Source organism: Lissotriton vulgaris, chromosome 3_1 (genome assembly GCF_964263255.1).
Source record: "Lissotriton vulgaris chromosome 3_1, aLisVul1.2, whole genome shotgun sequence".
In the NCBI taxonomy this organism is placed as follows: domain Eukaryota; kingdom Metazoa; phylum Chordata; class Amphibia; order Caudata; family Salamandridae; genus Lissotriton; species Lissotriton vulgaris.
The window spans coordinates 195,660,553-195,681,149 of record NC_141689.1 but is presented as its reverse complement, the minus strand read 5'-3'; the positions used below and the strand labels follow the sequence as shown (position 1 = coordinate 195,681,149).

At 45.8% G+C, this 20,597-nt stretch overlaps 1 protein-coding gene across 1 annotated transcript in view; it reads right to left on the bottom strand.

Annotated features, from left to right (window-relative positions):
* The window catches only part of KIAA1328 (KIAA1328 ortholog), an 898,127-nt gene that overhangs the window by 806,646 nt on the left and 70,884 nt on the right, over window positions 1-20,597 (bottom strand). The window contains exon 4 of the mRNA XM_086960312.1: window positions 5,598-5,695. Coding sequence (XP_086816438.1) covers window positions 5,598-5,695 — 98 coding nt within the window. The remainder of the gene's footprint in view (window positions 1-5,597; window positions 5,696-20,597) is intronic.

Here is a 20,597-nt window from a genome sequence, read left to right as displayed (position 1 = left end):
TTGGGGATTTTACTTAGACAACATTCACATAACCTTGAGTAAGAACAGGGACACCAAAGGCAAATGTCGTGAGGGTCCGGGACAAGCATATGGGAAGACATACTGCACTGAATACATTTGAATTAAAGCCTAGTGTCTGGGATATTCAAATGTTGAGGAACCTCTAGGTAGAAGTATCCATCAGAATGAAGGTGTTTGACATTGTGACGGGAATTGTGCTCATACTTAGTAATGCTCTAGCTAGAGAGCAACTGAGACCGGAGATTTGTTCCAAACATTTGAGAGCCACAAGGAGCAACACAGAATTTCAGTAATAGTTATTTTAAATAATTCTGTTTTACTTCCTTTTCCTTTGACCAGGTCACAGAAATAAATGCCTCCTTGAGCTATGCGCTGTCAAAGGGTTTCTTGTCTCATTGCTGTTCCTCTACTAACTAGGTAAATAAACCGAAGTTAGATTTCCTGCCCACCCTCCCCCCCCCCCCCCCCCCCCCGCCCAAGTTGAGGTTAACTGCCTTATAGGTTTATTTCTATTGCAGATATTGAGTAAATGGTCCCAGAGATTACAAGTCATCGAATCGTGAAAAAAAAAAAAACTCTTGAAAGACTTTCAGATTAATATTTCTGAATGAAACACAACTAACTTTGGTCAAGAGAACAAAATAAATAAGATTCAGATTCTCTCCGCAATGAAAGGAAGGGTGAAAGGAAAAAAGCAAATAATTATCTTCTCACCATATCATGCAAACTTTTCTCATAAGCAGCTTGATTGTGGTCTAGGTTCCTTAAGACAAGCAGAAAGGAATCTCAGATAGCCAGGGGTGAGGGAGGGCATCCTCATAATAGCTTATGGATGTTGCCCGCGGATCTTTCAATCGAAGGCTATGACATGCAAACCTAAAACATACATAAATGCACTCGCTCTTGGGTAACACTTTACCTCAACGATCAAGTGAATTATGAATGAACCCAAGTTGGAGAAAAACCTTTTGAGACTCCATCGTAGTAAACAGAGAAATGAAATGAAATGAATGAAACTTATATAGCGCACGACTTACCCTGGGGCATCTCAGCGCTTGCTTAGGGAACCCGTCCTGGTATTCCCCTGTGAGATAACCCTGGCAGGGTATCCACAAGGTGAAAGCCAGGCATCCCACCGCGAGGGGCCGTTGTGGAGATTAAGCAAGCTATTGCCCAGAGTCGCAGAGTGTGAACCCGTGAGTTGAGAAGGCACCGGAGCGAGAATTAACAAGTCCGTGGAATTTTGAGCCCAAGACCCGCCGAGGCGGGGAATTGAACCCTGGTCCCGGGCCGAACTCATGCTCCAGGTCTGCCGCCTCTAACCCCTGAGCCACACCACTCCACAGAGACTACCTTCATGTATTAAAAAACTGGTGCTGGCCTTCAGCATATCCCACCTCACTTGGGGGCCTTCAATTAGCTGCCTATCATGAAACTTGTTGCTTCTAAGTCTCCAGGCATTATTGGTTCAGTCAGTTCATCACAGCCCCATCATGGATCCTGGGTTTCCAGGTTTTCTCTACTCTGCTAACCCAAATTATACCAGTCTAGTAGCCCTGTGATGCTCTACACTCCACAGCATTCAAAACCTTCAACTTATGTGATCTTGGGGGGATATTTTCTTTGCCTGCTGCCACTGCTCTTTGCCTTTAGAAATCTGCCTTTCAGATGACTATTTAAAGTCCAGAAAGCTAGTCATTAGCATTATATTGTGTGTTAAAATCGATGAATGCGATGTCAATGCACACCATGAAATGTGAAGGCCCAACAGAGACTATACCAGTAAATGCAATGTTGATGTAAGCCATAAACAATGCATGCATAACAATGTCAAAACTAGTAAAAGCAATGTCGATGTACGCTAGGACAACTGTACACACAATGAGGAGAATGTCGGTAAATAGGATATCAATGGCTGCCATGTTCTATGCGCATGCAACAATGAGCTTATATCATTGCGGTCAAACTCACTAAAGATGACCTCCCCCATCTACTCCTAATAAGTAACATGTCACAGGTGGGGTTACACTCAGCCCAAAGACAAACGTGCTACCAGAGATAACCCTGATCAATCCCACAGATAGACAGCTACACCACAAACAGGTATTGGGAAATTAGCGCCAATAAAACATGTTTGACCAAAAAGATCATGTTCCCAAAATACCAAGATAGATGCCACATGTAGCAAGGAACACTCAGCCAATCAGGCCACAGCGCACACACCATGTGTAGTGATCAGGGGCTCCTCATACCGGACATATGGACACACATTGGCCCACACCAGCTCTCCACGAGGTCGAGAGTCATTGTACCAGTTATCAGATGGTTGTACTCTTCATTTATGACTACTTATAATTTATGACTAGGCCTGGACCCACATGCTCTACAAGAATTTGAAATTGGTTTATTATACTCCACGAACTGTATGTTTAATCGGCCAAAACGTCTGTACACTGAGACGGTCTTTAGACTTTACTTTGCTGATGCTCTCCCAGCTGGTGCGTTTAATTAAACCAATTTGTTCCTGTTTTGCCAAACGCCTCTTGCCTTTAAATATTTTCAAGGTAAATTCTGGTCCGAACAACATTTGTACAGTCTTTACTTAGGCACAAACCAACACTACACCAGTAATACCTATATGGTGATTTTGATGTTTTTAATCACTATTCTTCGTCTGTCACAAAAGATTATTGCCTCTCATTGCAGCTAGCACCAGAAAAGAATTGCTGCAATTTAAAAGTTTTGTTGAAGAGCAAGGCCAAGTTTCACATCCACACAAGTAACTCACCGCCAACCTGTGAATCACTAAACATCCTAGCCCAGTGCCAACATGTTTCATCCCATGAAATGCAAGGATAAAATAAAGCATATGCTTCCCATGGACAGCCAAGCTAGGCGAGTGTAGTGAAGGAGGTAATCTAAGGTCTAAAAATAATAAATTCATCATGAAGGTAGCTTTTCTCCAACTCTTACATCTGCTCGTCATCTATTCCAAAGAACTGGAACCAGGTTTCAGTTGATAACGGATATGTCCATGATCACAAGTTCCTTGCCAGAGGCAGTATCCTTGCAAGATGCATCAACAGACTGGATATGGGACCCATCAATCCCTATCCAAGACTAGAACCCTCAACTAATGAGATGCTGAGGAGCATTTGTTGAACGCAATGTACAATATCAAGTTGGCAGAATTGCTCCAAAATACACTTTTAGGTTGAACAAGTCCTTAATCAACCCAGGAACTTAAGACCTACAACTCCATGCTTTCCCTCAAGTAAAACAATCGCTTGTTCCCCCGAGAGTGCCCTCATAAAAGAGACAGTCTAGAGGCCATGAAATATTATATCTACTAGCAGCCCGTCCCGACGTTCCCAAACCTTTGAGGCGGGTAATCTCAGTAACCACAGCACCGATCACAACACCCACTACAGCGTTGGAAAGGGCAGTTGCAGCAGAAGGACATAGGCTATGCAGACGCCCACAATATTCATTCAAAAGGTAAAATAACCGTGCCAGCAAAGTAGTCCCTTGTGGGCGTGTCTGCGTTGTGCTGTGGGCGTGTGCTGGGTGCGTGACAAACACTGGGGGCGTGTGCTAATCCCACCCTGCTCCCTTTAAATACCCCTGCACCTCATAATCATAACCCACCCGTACTCCATTAAAATACCCCAACACCCTTAAACACTAACCCATCTTAACCCTATAAATATACCTTGTACCCCAAACCCAAACCTATCCCTAAACCCTAAAAATACCCCTTTACCCCCAAACCTAGCCCTGAACCCTAAAAATAACCCTGTATTGCCTAACCTAGCCCTGAACCCTAAAAATTACCCTGTATTCCAAAACCTAGCCCTGAACCCTAAAATTACCCCTGTACCCCAAAATCCAAACCTAGCCCTGAACCCTAAAAATACCCCTGTACCCCAAAACGATATCCGAACCCTTAAAATACCCAAACACCCCAAAACATACCTCAGTACCCCAAAACATATACCCCTATACCCATACTTACCTTATCCAAACATAAAAAAAACATGCTTTTACCATTCATGCATTTACAACGAATTTCGTTGTAAATGTATGCGTGGTAAAAGCATAAAAAATTTAATGCCATGCGTTATAATGGCATTGCGGAGTCATGGTACTTTCGTAATGAAAGTATGCGGAGTGATGGTATGCGGAAAGAAAGTTGCGGAATAATGGGTGCTTATCCTCCCCCAGTAAGTACATTGGTGGCATGGCGGTCCACATCTCCAGCAACATACTCATTTTTTTTTACAACCCATTTGAAAAATGCACAGGTCTCTCTCATTGATGGCCAGCACCGACATACAGTTTTAGACACACCTCCCGCCACAAGTTCTAGAATTGCGAACTTTAGAGCTGGGGAGCTATGTTCGACTCTCGGCATCAGATCAACATCCTGTGATTCCAGGCAAATCGCTTTGTCTCCCCGTGCCAACCACAAATGAATGTGTTCTTCTGTAATGTAAATTGTGCTCATGCCATGTTGTCGAGTTCGCATTATATAATATTGCAAGGAAAAATAAAGTAGGGAAACTCGAGTTCACACAGTACTGAACGCGCAGTCTTAAGTGCATCAGTAGTGCACTGTGAATCGGAGCGTTTCACAGGCCTGTCACAGATAAGAAATGTTATCAAAACGAAATCCTACAAAACAATATACTACTGGCCGGCAGCAATTCATACCCGGACAACGTTGGGACGGGCTGCTAGTACTATATATAAAGTTAACATCGGAGCAGCTCTGGCAGACTTTAACCACGGGGCGAATGACTATTAGGAGAGTACCCACTTGGCCAGCTGCATCAAGTCCTCCAGGGCTGTTCTGCTGTTTATTTAGGGCCCCTTCCCAGCAGCTTTGTTGCTTTCCAATCAAGCAAAAGGCTCCATCAACACACTAATACGTACGAGTAAAGAGGATTCAAGATACAAATACTGACAAAGAGAAGCAGCAGATCACATCTAATGACTACAGAACATCTCGCCTGCAGTGACCCATGTACAGATCCTGGACACTAGCAGGGCACTTCAACACAGCTAATGTTTCTGGCATATTTAACTTAATTTCCCAAGTATCACTGGTCACAACTAAAAGCGTGATAACCTGTCAGTGTGCTGGACTGAGTTATGTTACTTACACCTACTGGCCCTTCTATTTAAGGGGCTAAAACTCGAAGTCTGTACTCCTATGTCTAGACACGGTGAAAAGTGTAGTGGGCGCTATTGCACGCGTTTTGAAATTGGACTGAATTCATGTTGCCTCCCATCAACCTTTGACTCCAGCGATGCAGGATTTTCATCCAAAAAGCATGGTGGCCTGCGCCAAAACCAGCTCCAACGTACTTTGTCTTCGTACGATGAGCAAGCAACACGATTCATGGTGGGTATTTTTGCAACTTGTATTTCACCGTCTGTACTGGAGACTGAAGTTGACCAACAACATAATTGACAACTTTAAAAGCGTATTCATTTGAATAAAATAAGTTATCACAAATAATATTGTATCAAAGAGTTCTACTTAAATACTGCATAAGAAGGTACATTCTCACCTTGCCAGTTCTTTGATTAGATTAGCAATCCGCCTTTTGTCCTCTAGACATAAATCCTTCAAGGAGGCACTCCTTACACCTTCACCTTCATGAACTGCCTAAAAAACAAAAGAATGCTAATAAATAAAAGAAACTGGATCAAAGTTCACGTTTTTCAAATTAGACATAAGGTTTTTACTGCACCTAAAAATGATTTTCTTTTACAAGATCTTGGGCCCGTGTGGATAACTAAATACTTCATGCAACAGTTTGTTATCAGAATGTCCCCAAGAGTAGATTTCCATGATGTTTAGCTTGACAGTGCCGCTACCTACAAAATATACCACCCTAATGCAAATAGTATAAACCTAACCAAAAGGAGCAGTTTCAACCAAACTGACAAGCAACAGAAGATTTGTTTAATCTATGATAACTTGTAGTAATGTTCTAAGAGGTCATGGCAGCCTGCACCTACCTGCCGCTTTTGGGGAGGAGAATAAGGTGATTCACATAAAGGTGGCCTCTACTGCCACAGATAAACTACAGTGTTATGGAAAATACTACTTGGAGATGATCCCAATGATTGCTAGCACAATTATTTGAATCCGATTATGGGGCTTTCTGGTTTTTTTTTTAAACTTTATTTCATTTTTTCTTAATTGACATATGGGTACAATCTCACCACTTGAAAACAAGGCATAGGCATAATCACGAAATTACAGTTAATCTTCGGAAACGGCTTATGTCAGCCTGCATCAGTACATATCACACTATTTAACATATAAGATTTCTTTAAACCTGGAGCCAAGTGTCCATAGTCCTTTGTGCAAGTCTAGTTGTGATATCTTGCATCAGTGTATATACATTATCATTGAACCAATAGTACAAAGCATGCATATATATGTGCATTAGGTCTGAATCAACGGTAGCAGAATGCATCTTCAGCTTGATTGTCGTTTCACCTCTTTGGTAGAGTTAATGCATAAGGCATACAAATCTATATCTATGTTACATTATCATTGCCATCCAGCTCTCCACTGTCTTGTCGTCCTGGGTGAGCTAATAAGTATACCTGTAATGGGCCCCATATATCCCTAGGTCTACTCGGAACAGGCTGTGTTTCAGCATAGATAGTATTTTGGTCTTGGCAGTAAATAATATCATTCAACCAGTCCTTAAATTTTGGTGCTCTCCCTTTCCCCCATCGGCATGCGACCCTACGTTTCGCAAGCAGTAGAGCAATATCAAGAAATTTTCTGATGGGCTTGGGTGTCTGCAATGCGTAACCCAGGAGCATAATGAGTGGGTCCCTATCAATCTCACCCTCCAGCATGACCTGCAATGCTGCATGCACCTGATTCCAATATTCATCTACCCCTGGACATTCCCACGCCAAGTGGATAAACCCCGCTCCCTCTGCATGACATCTTTCACATCTATCATTGTCTGTCAGTTTGAATCGCAATTTTTTAGCAGGTGTGTAATAGAACCTCTGTAGAAATTTAAAATGGATAATTTTGAGCCTACAGCTAGACGAGATGTTGGCAGTGACACTACAACAGTAGTTCCATTGCGCTTCAGAAATCTCATTGCCTATGTCTGCACTCCATAACCTGCAAGCAGCACTCTCGATGCCTGTGCGTTGCATCCTAATAGTACTGTATATTCTGGAGACCAAATGATGCCTATCCGGCGAGGTCAACATAGTATGTAGCGGTGTCACTGTTTCCGGTTCGTCCGGGAATTGTGGCAGTACTTCTTACAGTCCCTGCCGTAGTCTAACATAATAAAACACCTCTAACAGTGTGGGGTGCCCTTCCTGAAACATCTGTTCCTGTGTCCGAAATTGCCCATTTAGAAACAAGTCCCCCCATGTGATGATCTTAAGGCGCCTACACATTAAGTGAAATCCCGTTTCCTGTAATAGTGTCATTTGGGGATGATATGCAAATGACATGCATGGAGAGTACAGTAATTTGATGTTTAGGACCTTCGCAATCCTTCTCCAGGCGTCTATCGTGCAAGTCACTGTGGCGAACAGTGTTTACAGAGCCTCGACAGGGTCATGAATCAAGCCATTGAGAGGAAGAGGTCGTGCGACCCAATCTTCAGCTGCTAACTGCGGCATATATGGCGTTGGAGCAGTCCAATGATATGCGTAGTGCGCCTGAGCACTCATATAATATATTTCGAAGTCAGGCACATCAAAGCCTCCTTTATCGTAAGGCTGTGTGATGATGGACCATTTCAGCCGCGGTTGCTTGCCGCCCCAAAACAGGCGAAGGAGTTCCGATCTCAGCGTTTAAAAAAAATATGAACCTGGATAATAAGGGATATTTTGGAAGAGATATAAAAAACGAGGCAGTATCACCATTTTATTGAGGGACGCTCTGCCCGCCATAGACAGTGGCAACGACATCCAACGGATAACATTATCAGCCAGTTTGGTAATGGCCATCCCATAATTCTATCTAATCGTCTCTTCCCTATCCGAAGACACCATGATACCTAAATAACGGAGGTCTGAGCTACACCACTCCAGCGGGTAATCCAATTGGAACCGTGTCACTGCAGGGGTAAGTGGAAAAAACTGTGATTTTTTCCAGTTTATTTGAATGCCCGATAGGCGCCCAAACACCAGAAATTCACGTAGTATAGGATTAAGATTGGATTGAGGGTTTGTGACATATAAAGTTAAATCATCCGCATATAATGACAACCCAATTTGTCGTTGTAAACATTTGAACGCGCTTGCTCTATGTAGTTGTCGGATGCGGCATGCTAACGGCTCGATCGCAATAGCGAAGAGGGGTGGGGAAAGAGGGCACCCCTGTCTGGTGCCCCTTGTGATGGCTATCTGGGTAGACAATCCATCACTAATAAGCACTCTTGCCGTGGGCCTGGTATAAAGCAACTCTATCCACGCTAAAAACAGTTTGGGGAATCCCATTCTATGTAAAATGGTAAAGAGGTTGTTCCATTCAACTTAATAAAACGCTTTCGTAGCATCAAGAAATATGGCAGCGACCGAAAAATTAAGTTCTATAGTTTGAATGAGGGAGAAGAGAGTGCGCGGGTTATGATTAGTGGCCCTACCAGAGACAAACCCAGCTTGATCTGGTAGCACTATTCTCGTCATTAGAAGGGACAGACGAGTCGCGAGAACTTTGGCAAGTATTTTTGCATCGCAATTAATAAGCGATAGCTGACGGTAGGAATCACACTCCCTGGGGTCCTTTCCAGGCTTCAGAAGGGATGTGATCACTACCTCGCGCATTGAGCAAGGCAACATCCCTATTTCTAACGATTCCTCAAACACTTCCTTCAACACAGGGGCCATAATGTCTATGTAACATTTATAGAACTCAGCAGGTAGGCCGTCGAGTCCAGTTGCTTTCCCATTATTTAGTGACATTACTGCGTCCCTTATCTCGTCCACTTCCAATGGAGCACTGAGGAACGTTCTATGCAAGTCGCTTAACCAACATAGTGCAATATCATCTAGGAAATCTTCGAATCTCACTTCTCCTGCTTGTTGTGAAGTGTATAGTTGCCCATAATGTGCCATAAACAGTTCTTGAATTCCCTCAGTATCTCGACATACCCCGCCATCCGATGTATTTATTTCCAATATGTGTGTACCAAATCATGGATTCCTCGTGATTTCCGCTAACGCTCTGCCCGGTCTCCACCCTTAACAGTATCTCAGTGCAATCCAGTGTTTCCCCCTAAATTTTGCCTCCCTGGCGGCCTCTTCTTCATATTGCGACAGCTTGTCTCTAAATTCTTTATGTATACTTGCCTCAGCACCCCGTGCCATCTGTGTGTCCAAACCCTTTAATTCCTGCTCAAACTTCCTTATAGTACCCTTGATGTCCCTCAAAACCCCGAAGCTCTTGGATATGCAGTACCCTCGGACCGTGACTTTAAACGCTTCTCATATAGTTTCCACACTGTCTACGGAGCCCTTGTTCCTGGGAAAGAATGCTGCAATCTCCTCGCCCAGTTCAGTTTTAAAGACTTCATCCAGCAACCCCGTGTGTAGAAGACACCATGGAGATCGTGGTCTACCATAGCCAGGCATACCTAGTTGTACCAGCATTGGACAGTGGTCGGAATATGTTCTGGCTAAATGTACAACCTTCCCCATATCCGCACTCAGACCCCGGGATAATAAGCAGTAATCAAGGCGAGCCCATGTATTAGCATATGTCGTGAAATGTGTCCCTTCTCTACGCAGAGGGTGAGCAAAACGCCAGCTGTCAATCAGTCCACCCTCCTCCATAATGTCGCTCAACACATCCCTGGCCTGTCTGTTATATTGTGTACATCCATCAGATCTGTCCATCCCTGGCACCATCGCTATATTAAAATCCCCTCCCCATATAATATGCATGGAGCCAATGTTTATCACCTTTCCCCAGAGTGTTGTAAAGAATTCAGGTGTATCTACGTTCGGAGCATAGCAATTTACAATCGTAACAGTGTCAGTGCCAAGTCTGCCCCATATTACAACAAAACGTCCGTCAGGGTCAAGTATATCTCCAAGTGCCTGAAAATGCACTGACTTCTTAATCAACACCGCTGTACCTCTGGCATATGAAGAGTATGAAGAGAACTTCCTAACTGATGCCCATCTATTCGCGAACGTGTGACTGGATCCTGGATGTAGATGTGTCTCTTGCAGTAAAGCTATGTGCACATGGTGTCGGTCTAAATAAGCCAATATATTTCTGCCTTTCCTAGCATCATTCAGACCCCATATATTCCAGGACATTACGGATATCTTCCCCGCCCCATCATCATTCATCATTGTTGTCTGACATGCTATAACTGAGCAACATCATAAGGCCAAGCTTTTTCCCGTCTCCATCAACTCATAGCTTCCTAGAGATATGTACCCATAACTGAAATCGTACAACACCATAACAAACCCCCCCCTTCCCTCCCCCCTCCCACTGACATATCCCAATCATGTCAGACCGTCGCCCCCCAACCCCCACCCCCTCCCCAAACATTCCTGAGTCATGAAAAAATTGGGGTATTCCCATCAGGGCTATCTCCCCAGGTGGCACACCTTACACCCTGCTGCGACGCCGGGGCCTACTTGTATGTCGCAGTACCCCAGCTCCAGCACGGGCGTCCGACGATCATTTCTGCAATGAAACATATAGCTGAGAAAAAAAAAAATCTTTCACATGCTGTATCTAACCTCCCCCCGCATAAAGTACAATTTCTTCTTACTTTAATAGCACAGCTTCTAACAGTGCACAGCAGTTGCTATTATACATGACCATGGATCATATGTAATGTCTCCCATTGCATTGTCCAGAGTGCCTATCCATCATCTATCGCTGTGCAGGAAATTGTGTTGCAGTGTGTGCTAAAGTCATTCAACGTCTGACAGCAGTGCATGCTCCATCCCCTCCTGTGACGCGGACTCAGTCTTTCTGCGTTTCAGCGTTTTAAGGAATTTTTCTACCGATTGTGGCGACGTATGTATGGTTTGGTGGCCCTGAAATGTGATTTGTCTCATTCTCTGCTTCACACCATTAAACTTTTTCCTTTCCTCCTGCACCCGCACCGTAAAGTCAGGGAAGATGGTAAAGGCCACACCCTCATAATTCAGTTGTTTCTTTTCTCTACCGATCCTTAACACCACATCCCTATCTCTGTAATTTAACAGGCGTGCAATTATGGGAGGCGGAGTCGCTCCTGGTTTCGGCCGTGGCCCTAACGATCTATGTGCCCTCACCAGCAATCGCAGTCAGCATTTTTTCGACATAGAGTTCCATACGCCCAGTATTGGTGCTCTCTGGTACGCCTAGGATGCGCACATTGTTGCAGCGACTGCGCGCTTCAATATCCTCATTTTTCGCATCTATGATGCGCATCAGTTTATCCATTTGCATCATTGCTGTTTTTAGCTGCTCTGAGACATCCTCCGATTCTGATATGCGCTGTTCAGCTTCTTTTAGCCATGTATTATGCTGATCAAATTTGCGCGCTATATTATCCATGCGGGTTGTTAGCGTGTCGACCTTGCCAGCGATCGATGCAAACCCTTGTCTCATTTCCGTTAATATGGTTTATATGTCATTAGTTGTTTTCGGGTCTCCTTCTGCTAGCACCTCCGGTGCTCCTCCCTCTCCGTCTGTTGGTGTTTTTTTGGAAATGGTCTTTTTGGCCTAAAAGGTGAGGCGAGGTTGCCTGGCATCTGGTCGCCCCATTTTGTCCACCCGCCTCTCCTGGCTACCCAGTTGTCTCGCAATGTGAATGGTCAGGAATGCAGGTAGTTATGTATGCTGTACCCGTTCGGGAGTTTTGTGTCTACTTTTCTGCCACACACACTAATAGCTGCAGCTCATACCGCGCACTGGGAGGCGCTTACAGCACACCTTTCATCTCCTGCAGCTCCTCCGATAATGGCAAGTCTAGTTGCCCGCCATGCGCGGGTCGAGTGGCACGCGTTCAGTAGTGAATGTGCAGTAATTAGCAGTCAACCAATAGCGCATTCAATTATTGTGCAAATCGCCCAGCTTCTCCGTATGCGCGCCGCTGGTATAAGTAGCTGGCGTGGTCCTACACACATCAATGTTCAGTTAGGCCCAAATTCCCTCTTTCGCGCCAGCACCGCGGCCTCAAGTTTTATAATCTCTGCACATACGCAGTATGTCCTGACAAGAAACGCTGTTTGAAACCCAGTTTCCGAAAAAAGATATGTGCCTCCAGTCACGCAGTGTATTAGTGCACACCTCCTATGATCTTACACTGTCTATAGACACGTTGTCAGCAGTCGCCTCACACCAGCCAGCGTCACTGTGCTATGTCTTGCAAATCCTCAATCCCACATTATTGTATCTGGCCCCTGCACAGATGCATATAGGTAGATTAGTCATGCGCCACAGCTTTTCCTCAATTTTATGAATGTTCCATGCAAATACAATCTACAGTGTGCCTGCAAGTTACGGTTGTTGCGTATTCTGCACCCACCGTCTTTGAAATAACCGATCTGCAGGGTGGACAGTACAGTTGCTAGTACACCTCGCAATGCCGCATTGAATGCAGAAATTATCCGCTGTTTCCCCCTTCTAGTGCTTCCCTGGCATCATTGACAGTCCCCCCAATGTTCCTGAGTATGGGGCTTGTCACCGGCGCTGGCGGAGAAGAAAGAATGGCAACCACCTGAGATGTCACTTCCCGGGCGTATAGTAAAGTCTGGCTTTGCCTCTGGAAGTATCTTCAAATCATTCAGAAGGGGGGAACGTGTGATGGTGCGACTCACCGCTGTTGTATTCAAGTTGCAGCGCTGCCTTTTCCTGCAAGCTGCGCCTTTCGTTACTTTGCGGCCTACCGCCCACGTGGGGACCTCGGCACTCACGTAGCTGCCGTGCCCAGTTCCTTGCGGCGGCCAGCTCACGATGTCCTCTCGGTAGCAGGCTCCGACCACTCCAGTTTACGCAATGACGGCGGCCCTGCCGATTTTCTCTCGCCTTACAAAAGGGGGTGGTGATGAACAGAGTGTCTGAATTGAGCAGACCACTCTTACCCAGTCCAAAGATCAGGGCTTGATCCATCACCGTTATTTATCTCACTGCCCCATCCCAGCTCAGTACCTGGCTATATGCAAATCAGTCTGTCCCTGGCCCAGTGCATCATGGGAACAGGGCAGACTAAACTACCAAGCCAATTCTTCACCAGAAAGGAGACAAGCTACCGGGGACCGGTTTCCTTGCATTTCAGCCTCTTCGGCCCGGCTTGCTTGAATCCTGATGGAGCAGTGAGAAAGGGACTCATGTCTGAGTATACCCTGCCACACCTATAGTGGCCAAAATCGATTTACAAAGGGGGGTGGTGATGAACAGAGTGTCTGAATTGAGCAGACCACTCTTACCCAGTCCAAAGATCAGGGCTTGATCCATCACCGTTATTTATCTCACTGCCCCATCCCAGCTCAGAACCTGGCTATATGCAAATCAGTCTGTCCCTGGCCCAGTGCATCATGGGAACAGGGCAGACTAAACTACCAAGCCAATTCTTCACCAGAAAGGAGACAAGCTACCGGGGACCGGTTTCTGGCATTTCAGCCTCTTCGGCCCGGCTTGCTTGAATCCTGATGGAGCAGTGAGAAAGGGACTCATGTCTGAGTATACCCTGCCACACCTATAGTGGCCAAAATCGATTTACAAAAGGGGGTGGTGATGAACAGAGTGTCTGAATTGAGCAGACCACTCTTACCCAGTCCAAAGATCAGGGCTTGATCCATCACCGTTATTTATCTCACTGCCCCATCCCAGCTCAGAACCTGGCTATATGCAAATCAGTCTGTCCCTGGCCCAGTGCATCATGGGAACAGGGCAGACTAAACTACCAAGCCAATTCTTCACCAGAAAGGAGACAAGCTACCGGGGACCGGTTTCTGGCATTTCAGCCTCTTCGGCCCGGCTTGCTTGAATCCTGATGGAGCAGTGAGAAAGGGACTCATGTCTGAGTATACCCTGCCACACCTATAGTGGCCAAAATCGATTTATTTGACTGGGTGAGAGTATTCTGTTTAATTCAGAGACTCTGTCCCTCACCACCCCTTGTTGTAAATATTTTTGTCCACCCTAAGCGTGGAAGGGTATACTCAGATGTGAGTCCCTTGCTCATTGCACCATCAGGATTCAAGCAAGCCGGGCCGAAGAGGCTGAAATGCCAGAAACCGGTCCCCGGTAGCTTGTTTCCTTCCCAGTGTAAGAATTGGCTTTTGTAGTTTGGTTTGCCCTGTTCCCATCATGCACTGGGACAGGAACAGACTAATTTGCATACAGCCAGGTTCTGAAACTGGGATGGTGCAGTGAGCTAAAAAACGGTGTTGGATCTAGCCCTGATCTCTTGACTGGGTGAGAGTATTCTGTTTAATTCAGAGACTCTGTCCCTCACCACCCCTTGTTGTAAATATTTTTGTCCACCCTAAGCGTGGAAGGGTATACTCAGATGTGAGTCCCTTGCTCATTGCACCATCAGGATTCAAGCAAGCCGGGCCGAAGAGGCTGAAATGCCAGAAACCGGTCCCCGGTAGCTTGTTTCCTTCCCAGTGTAAGAATTGGCTTTTGTAGTTTGGTTTGCCCTGTTCCCATCATGCACTGGGACAGGAACAGACTAATTTGCATACAGCCAGGTTCTGAAACTGGGATGGTGCAGTGAGCTAAAAAACGGTGTTGGATCTAGCCCTGATCTCTTGACTGGGTGAGAGTATTCTGTTTAATTCAGAGACTCTGTCCCTCACCACCCCTTGTTGTAAAGATTTTCTCTCGCCAGCAGTTGCCCCTTGCTATGACCATGCAGGGGAGACGATTAACAGCATTTCAGAGGATAATTGCTTCAGGATAAATATAGTTTAATCCGTCAGACTGCGGGAGCCTCACAGAGGTGCGGCCATTCCGCTCGTGCGCCACCTAGCGCCCTCCTATGGTGCTTTCGGTTTAATCTCCTTCGGTAGAGAGGGGATGTTTGGACTTCTTCATTGCTGCACCTTGAATCTCAAGCTAAAGCTTGTCCCTCTCAGATAAAATGATAGTGTAATTTAGCAATTCATTCCAAAAGACTCTTTTGAGGCAAGATGGTAGCAGGCTTTGGTGCAGGTGAGAAAAATACCTCAACAAAGTGTTTTATTTTTGTTTTAGTCGAGGCAGTAACTTGCTCCTTCTAGTAGTTAGAGAGTGGAGGTCACAGGACAGCATGTGAGGACCTACAATGTAAGCTTCCTTGATAAACAAGTTACTTTCCTTCCGTGCCTTTCATTTAAAGAAATGGGCGGTCAATTTTTCTTGGAAAAACATATGAGGAAAGAGTGTATAATTTTTGTAATGGTTGAATATTGGTTGTATCATAGAATGTGGTGGAGATATACCAAATTTTTGCAATAAGAGAAAATATATCAAACAAGAACTGGATTTACAGACCCCCAGGATATAGCGGCATGGATTAGCAAATTTAGTGGCACAAATATGGAAATTTAGCGGCACAAATATGGAAATTTAGCAGCATTTTTGCAGCACTTTATTTTACTCATAATTATTCATTCTCAGCCTTAAATCAATTAAAACTGTTTTAGCAGAGTAGTCCGCTTTGAAATAGGCAACCTGAGATATGGAAAAGAGGAAGCAGCCCACAGGTGAAGGCTGTTATCCCTTGGAAATGCAATCCTCCATTTGCTTTAGTATAGGTTCTGAGAAGCCCAACAAAGATGGCCTGTTAGCAACCCGTTGGAAATGGCATTCCAGAAGCTACCTTAGTGAAATTAAATATTTGCTTAAGATCACACAATGTGCCATGTCACGGCCAGCTCGAAAAGCCAAGGTCTGGCAGCCCAGGCCAGGGCCTTTGTTGGACCCTTTAACTCTGTTCTCATTATACCCCTCTGCGTCTTAACTGGTCGGCCCTCTGTTGCTTATTGCTGTATCTGGATTTCAAATTGGTGCTAACGAGGTGAAACCTTTGACAAGATAGAGTTAAAATGTGTGACACTGACTAAATACTGAGGTAACAAGATCACAAAATGTGCCGCACTATGCCACATAATTTGTCTTTCCCTGGCACTTAATTTACTCAACCCTGCCACATAATTTGGGCCTCTTCCATCTCATAATTCCAGTGTCCCTGCTGACAGCCTCTCGATACATCCCAGGCTGCGTCTCCTTTCTCTCTCTCTGAAGTTATAACATGCCCTCCTTTTCTCTCTCTTTCTCCATAACCCACCCTCCGTCCCTCTCACAACCGTTCTGTTATTTCTGTCTCTCCTCTGTCTCTGTCCCTGAATTCATAACAGACCCTCCTTCTCACGCCCAGACGAGCTATTCATCACCGGCTTTCTGCCTCTCCTCTGTCTGTCCCTACGTTCATAGCGCCGCCCTTCTACTCACCGCAGGCTTCGTGTCTGCCTCTCCCTGTCCCTCCACTCACCGCAGGCTCTCTGTGTCCTCCTTTCCTTGTCCCCCCCTGCGCCTCCCTGCGCCAAAGACTCGCTCTCTCCCCTCCACCCTCGGCCTCGTGACCTATCACGGCCCTGGACCCCCTTCTCTTGCCTCTGTTGCACAAGCCCTTATTCCTCTCCCCCCCCCCCCCACGTGGGTGTTATATTAGACTTATACCATAGCATTGCCATCCACTTGTTGAACTTGCTGAAAGCAGGTTTTACAGATCAACCCGAGTGAACAAAAAACCTTCTCTGCACATGTTTATAGCTCACATCTCCAGCCTAGCCCATGGCATGCCCGTCATAAAATGTATTCAAAGACAACAGCCTCTTAAACATTTTGGGTTCCTAATTCATCACACATGGCTTATAAACCCTGTGCTCCGTTTTTCCACTAAAAGCAGGAGTAGTACTGAAGGGGTGTTTGGTTTTGTCATTGGCATTCCTCAATTTCACTGGGCACTTCTATAAAAATAGCAGAATTTTTACAAAAGTGCTTATTTCGCGGGCACTTTTGTAAAAATTCGCGGCATTTTGACAAAAGTGCCGATTTCGCGGCAAACCGCGAAATCCAGGGGGGTCTGATTTATAGCTATCTCGAGTAGTTGTCAATCTTTAGTATTTACAAATTAAGTTGCTACGACAATCCGATAGTAATTAAGATACTATTGTTGATGAAATAGTAGATCTAATTCATCTCTTGTGGGCTTTCTTATTCTTGGTCAATCCGTAGCAGATCTTGATGGAGAGCACAATCTACTGAAAGATGGTTCTTTTCTGCATTTCTTTGCCTATCTACGCTCCAATGAGCGCCACAAAGAGCTAATCATCCACTCAGTGTTCTCTGATACGATCGATGTGAAAGCTCAGAGTTCTTCTGGGGTCTAGGGGATGAAGTTTCTCCTCCTATGAGAGGGGTGAGGAGGAGCATAGAATAGAAAAGAATACCAGTACAGTGATGGTTTGCCCGAAATGGAACAAAAGCACGAGTGTTGGTAGTATGGATGCCTGAGTCTGCAGAACCAGTAGGTCTGTAAATAGGATGGTATACAGCAGGTCTATACAAAAGGCTTGGAGCGCACTCACTCCATGTGCCAAAATTATGGCAACGAGGAAAACTGTCTTGAGGGTGAGAAGCCAGAGAGTCAAACTTGTGGAAAAAATAGATATTCCCAAAGGTCTCCACTCTCCTAGATAATGTCCAAGGGTGTATTCGGGGAGGCATTAGAGTTTGTCCCAAGGCTAGGCAGCAGCTCAAATGGAGTACAAATCAATTTCTGAGGACCAGGTTAAAACCAGACTGTGGCATACCAAAAGGGAGAATGAGGAAACAAATGCTGGAGTTCTTTTAACGCATCACAGCAGGTGACTTAAATAAGAAGGCTGAAAGAGCTGAGAGATATCCTTTAACTGTGCTCAAAGCAAAGACTGGCTGTGTGAGGAACAGAACAAACGAAAACATCAGATAATGTGGTATAGAAGAGGTCTATCTGTCATGCACCGCACCAAACCACAATTGAAACAAACAACAGGCATATACAGTTTTCGTGAACGGAGCGCTGACTGTAAAGACATTACCCCCTCTGGTCGAAGGAGCTGTGTTGTCCTTGCTCATTTCCAAGCATGAAAGTGAAGATTTTGATGGGCCGGGTGCAAGATCCTGCACAGTTTCTGCAACAGTAGAACCATTCCGAGGGACAGCTTGATTGGAGGACAGATACTCATGCACAGGAGCTCTGGATACTTTATACTCCATGCTAAATTGATCCTGATCTACAAAACTCAGGGCAGGAGAGGTATCGGCGGAAAGGCACACAGGAGCCCGGAACCTTATCTTAGGTGTAACAAGAGAGAGAGAACGAGAGAGAGAGAGACACACACCCCACACCCACCCCTCAGGAACTCCAATGTGCAGAACTGCTAACACTGCACATTCTCAGCGGTGGTGAAGAATTTGCAGCAATGGTCATCCTCATGCACAGAAGAGACCTTGCGCAATCTCTGGGTGTAATTGCCACTTGTGATCCTCCAGGCATCAACAGTTGAGTTAGTTCGCCCTGGTATTCAAATATTCCACTAAGTAGTTCACTACCCGTAGATTCCTTGATGGTTCAGTCATTTCCAGATTGTATTGTATTGTATGCCAGACTTGTATAGTGTGAACTGTCACCCTACGGGTATCCTGGCGCTGTGACTTAGACAGATGAAATCAACAACCATCAGGCCTGATGATCGGTGGGAAGCATTGCTCTCGTTCCTAGGGAACAGCCAGGTTTTCAAACTCTTTCTAAAGCATAACAGGGAGTTAGCTTGTCTGTTAGATGCGCAGGGCCTCCTAGCACAGGGTTCACGACCCCACCTGCCCTGTTTGTTACAATACTACATGCCGGGATGTGGTCTGTGAGCACCTGCACCATCCTTTCATTGATGGAGGGCAGGAAGGATTTCAATGCCAAGTAGATGGATCGCAGGTCCAGAAGGTTGACGTGGAGCCGGGCCTCCACCAAAGACCAGAGGCCTCTGATCTCCACCTTTCACAGGTGGCCGCCCCAACCCAGAATCAAGGCATCAGTCACCATTGTCAGCTGTGAGTAAAGTAGGGAGAGGGGTCTGCCACTGACCCAATCATGGCTGAGAAACCACTCCAGGTTTTATTTCAAGTCTCCTCTGTGATCTGGATATATTCTGAAAGGTCCCTTTGATGTTGGGCTACTGAGACTTTAGATCCCACTGCGGAGCCAGCATATGTCACCTGGTGAGGTTCAGCAGTAGGATTCAAGAGGCCATCGGTTCCTGCAGCCTCAGTCAACCTTGCTGAAATCCAGAACAGAGACTGAAAGATCAGGATCATAACCTAAATGTACTGGACTCTCCTTTCCGGGGAAACAGCACAAAACCAGACCATGTCCAGAATAGGAGCATTAGAGGAGGAGTCAGCTGTGACTTCAGCACATTGACAGTGAAACACCAGGATGTCAGGAGGTTCGCTGTAATCGGGAGGTGGATGACAACTGTTTGGGCAGAGTCGGCCTTCAGAAACCAGTCATCAAGGTAGTGGAACAATGGGACCCCCTGACCTCCGAAGACGTACTGCCACCACCACCATTGCTTCCGGTAACACTCGAGGAGGCGTTGGTGAGTCCAAAGGAGAGCTCAGAGAACTGAAAAGGCTCCTCTCCCACCAGATGCTGCAGATAGCACCTGTGAGCCCACTGGTTGGGGATGTGGACATATGAGTTCTACAGGTACAACCCAGTCTTCAGGGCAGACAAGATATGGACCAGTGTGAGCATCTTGAACTTGTTCGTCAAAAGAAAGGCATTGAGAGAGTACAGGTCTTAAATAGGACAAAGATCTCAGTCCTTCTTTGGCATCAGGAAGTAGCGGGAGGAACCACCAAGACCCACTTCCAATGCAGGCACCATATCAATAGCCCCTTTTGCCATACGGGGGAAAGATGGTTCTTCATCAGATGTTTCCGGGATGGTGGAAGGTGCAGCAGAGCAGCCAGAAAGGGTAGAGCGTACCCCTTACGGACAATTGCAGGAATCACCTGCAATGTTATGGCCCGCCAGCCCGGTAAAAATTGTGTAACGTACCTCCAAACCAGGTGGCTCTACTCCCCTACGAGCACGCTACTGGTGTATGTCAGGTGGAGAGGTGGGGGGGTAATTGATAGGTGTTCAGTCTCTGACCATGCGGTGGGAGAGGGAGTTTGGGGAGGGAGAAGTTGAAGGGGCGGGTGGTGTACGCTGGGAGATGCCACGAAACAGCGGTGAACCCTGCTGAGGCCGTAGTGGCTGTCTATTTGGGGCACCATACCAGAGCTGCAAAAGATCGAAAAGTCTGATGCAGTTGGTGTGGTATAGCACACAAGTCTAAGGAGCATGCTGTGGATCTGCTCTCTTTGAAATGCTCTATAGCAGTATCTGCTGTGCACCCAAAAATACGAGACCTAAGAAAGGCATGTCCAGACAGTACACATGATCATTGTCAGAGAAACCTGTAGATCTCAACCAGGCGTGGTGATGGATAGCGATGCTAATGCCAATTGCTCACTC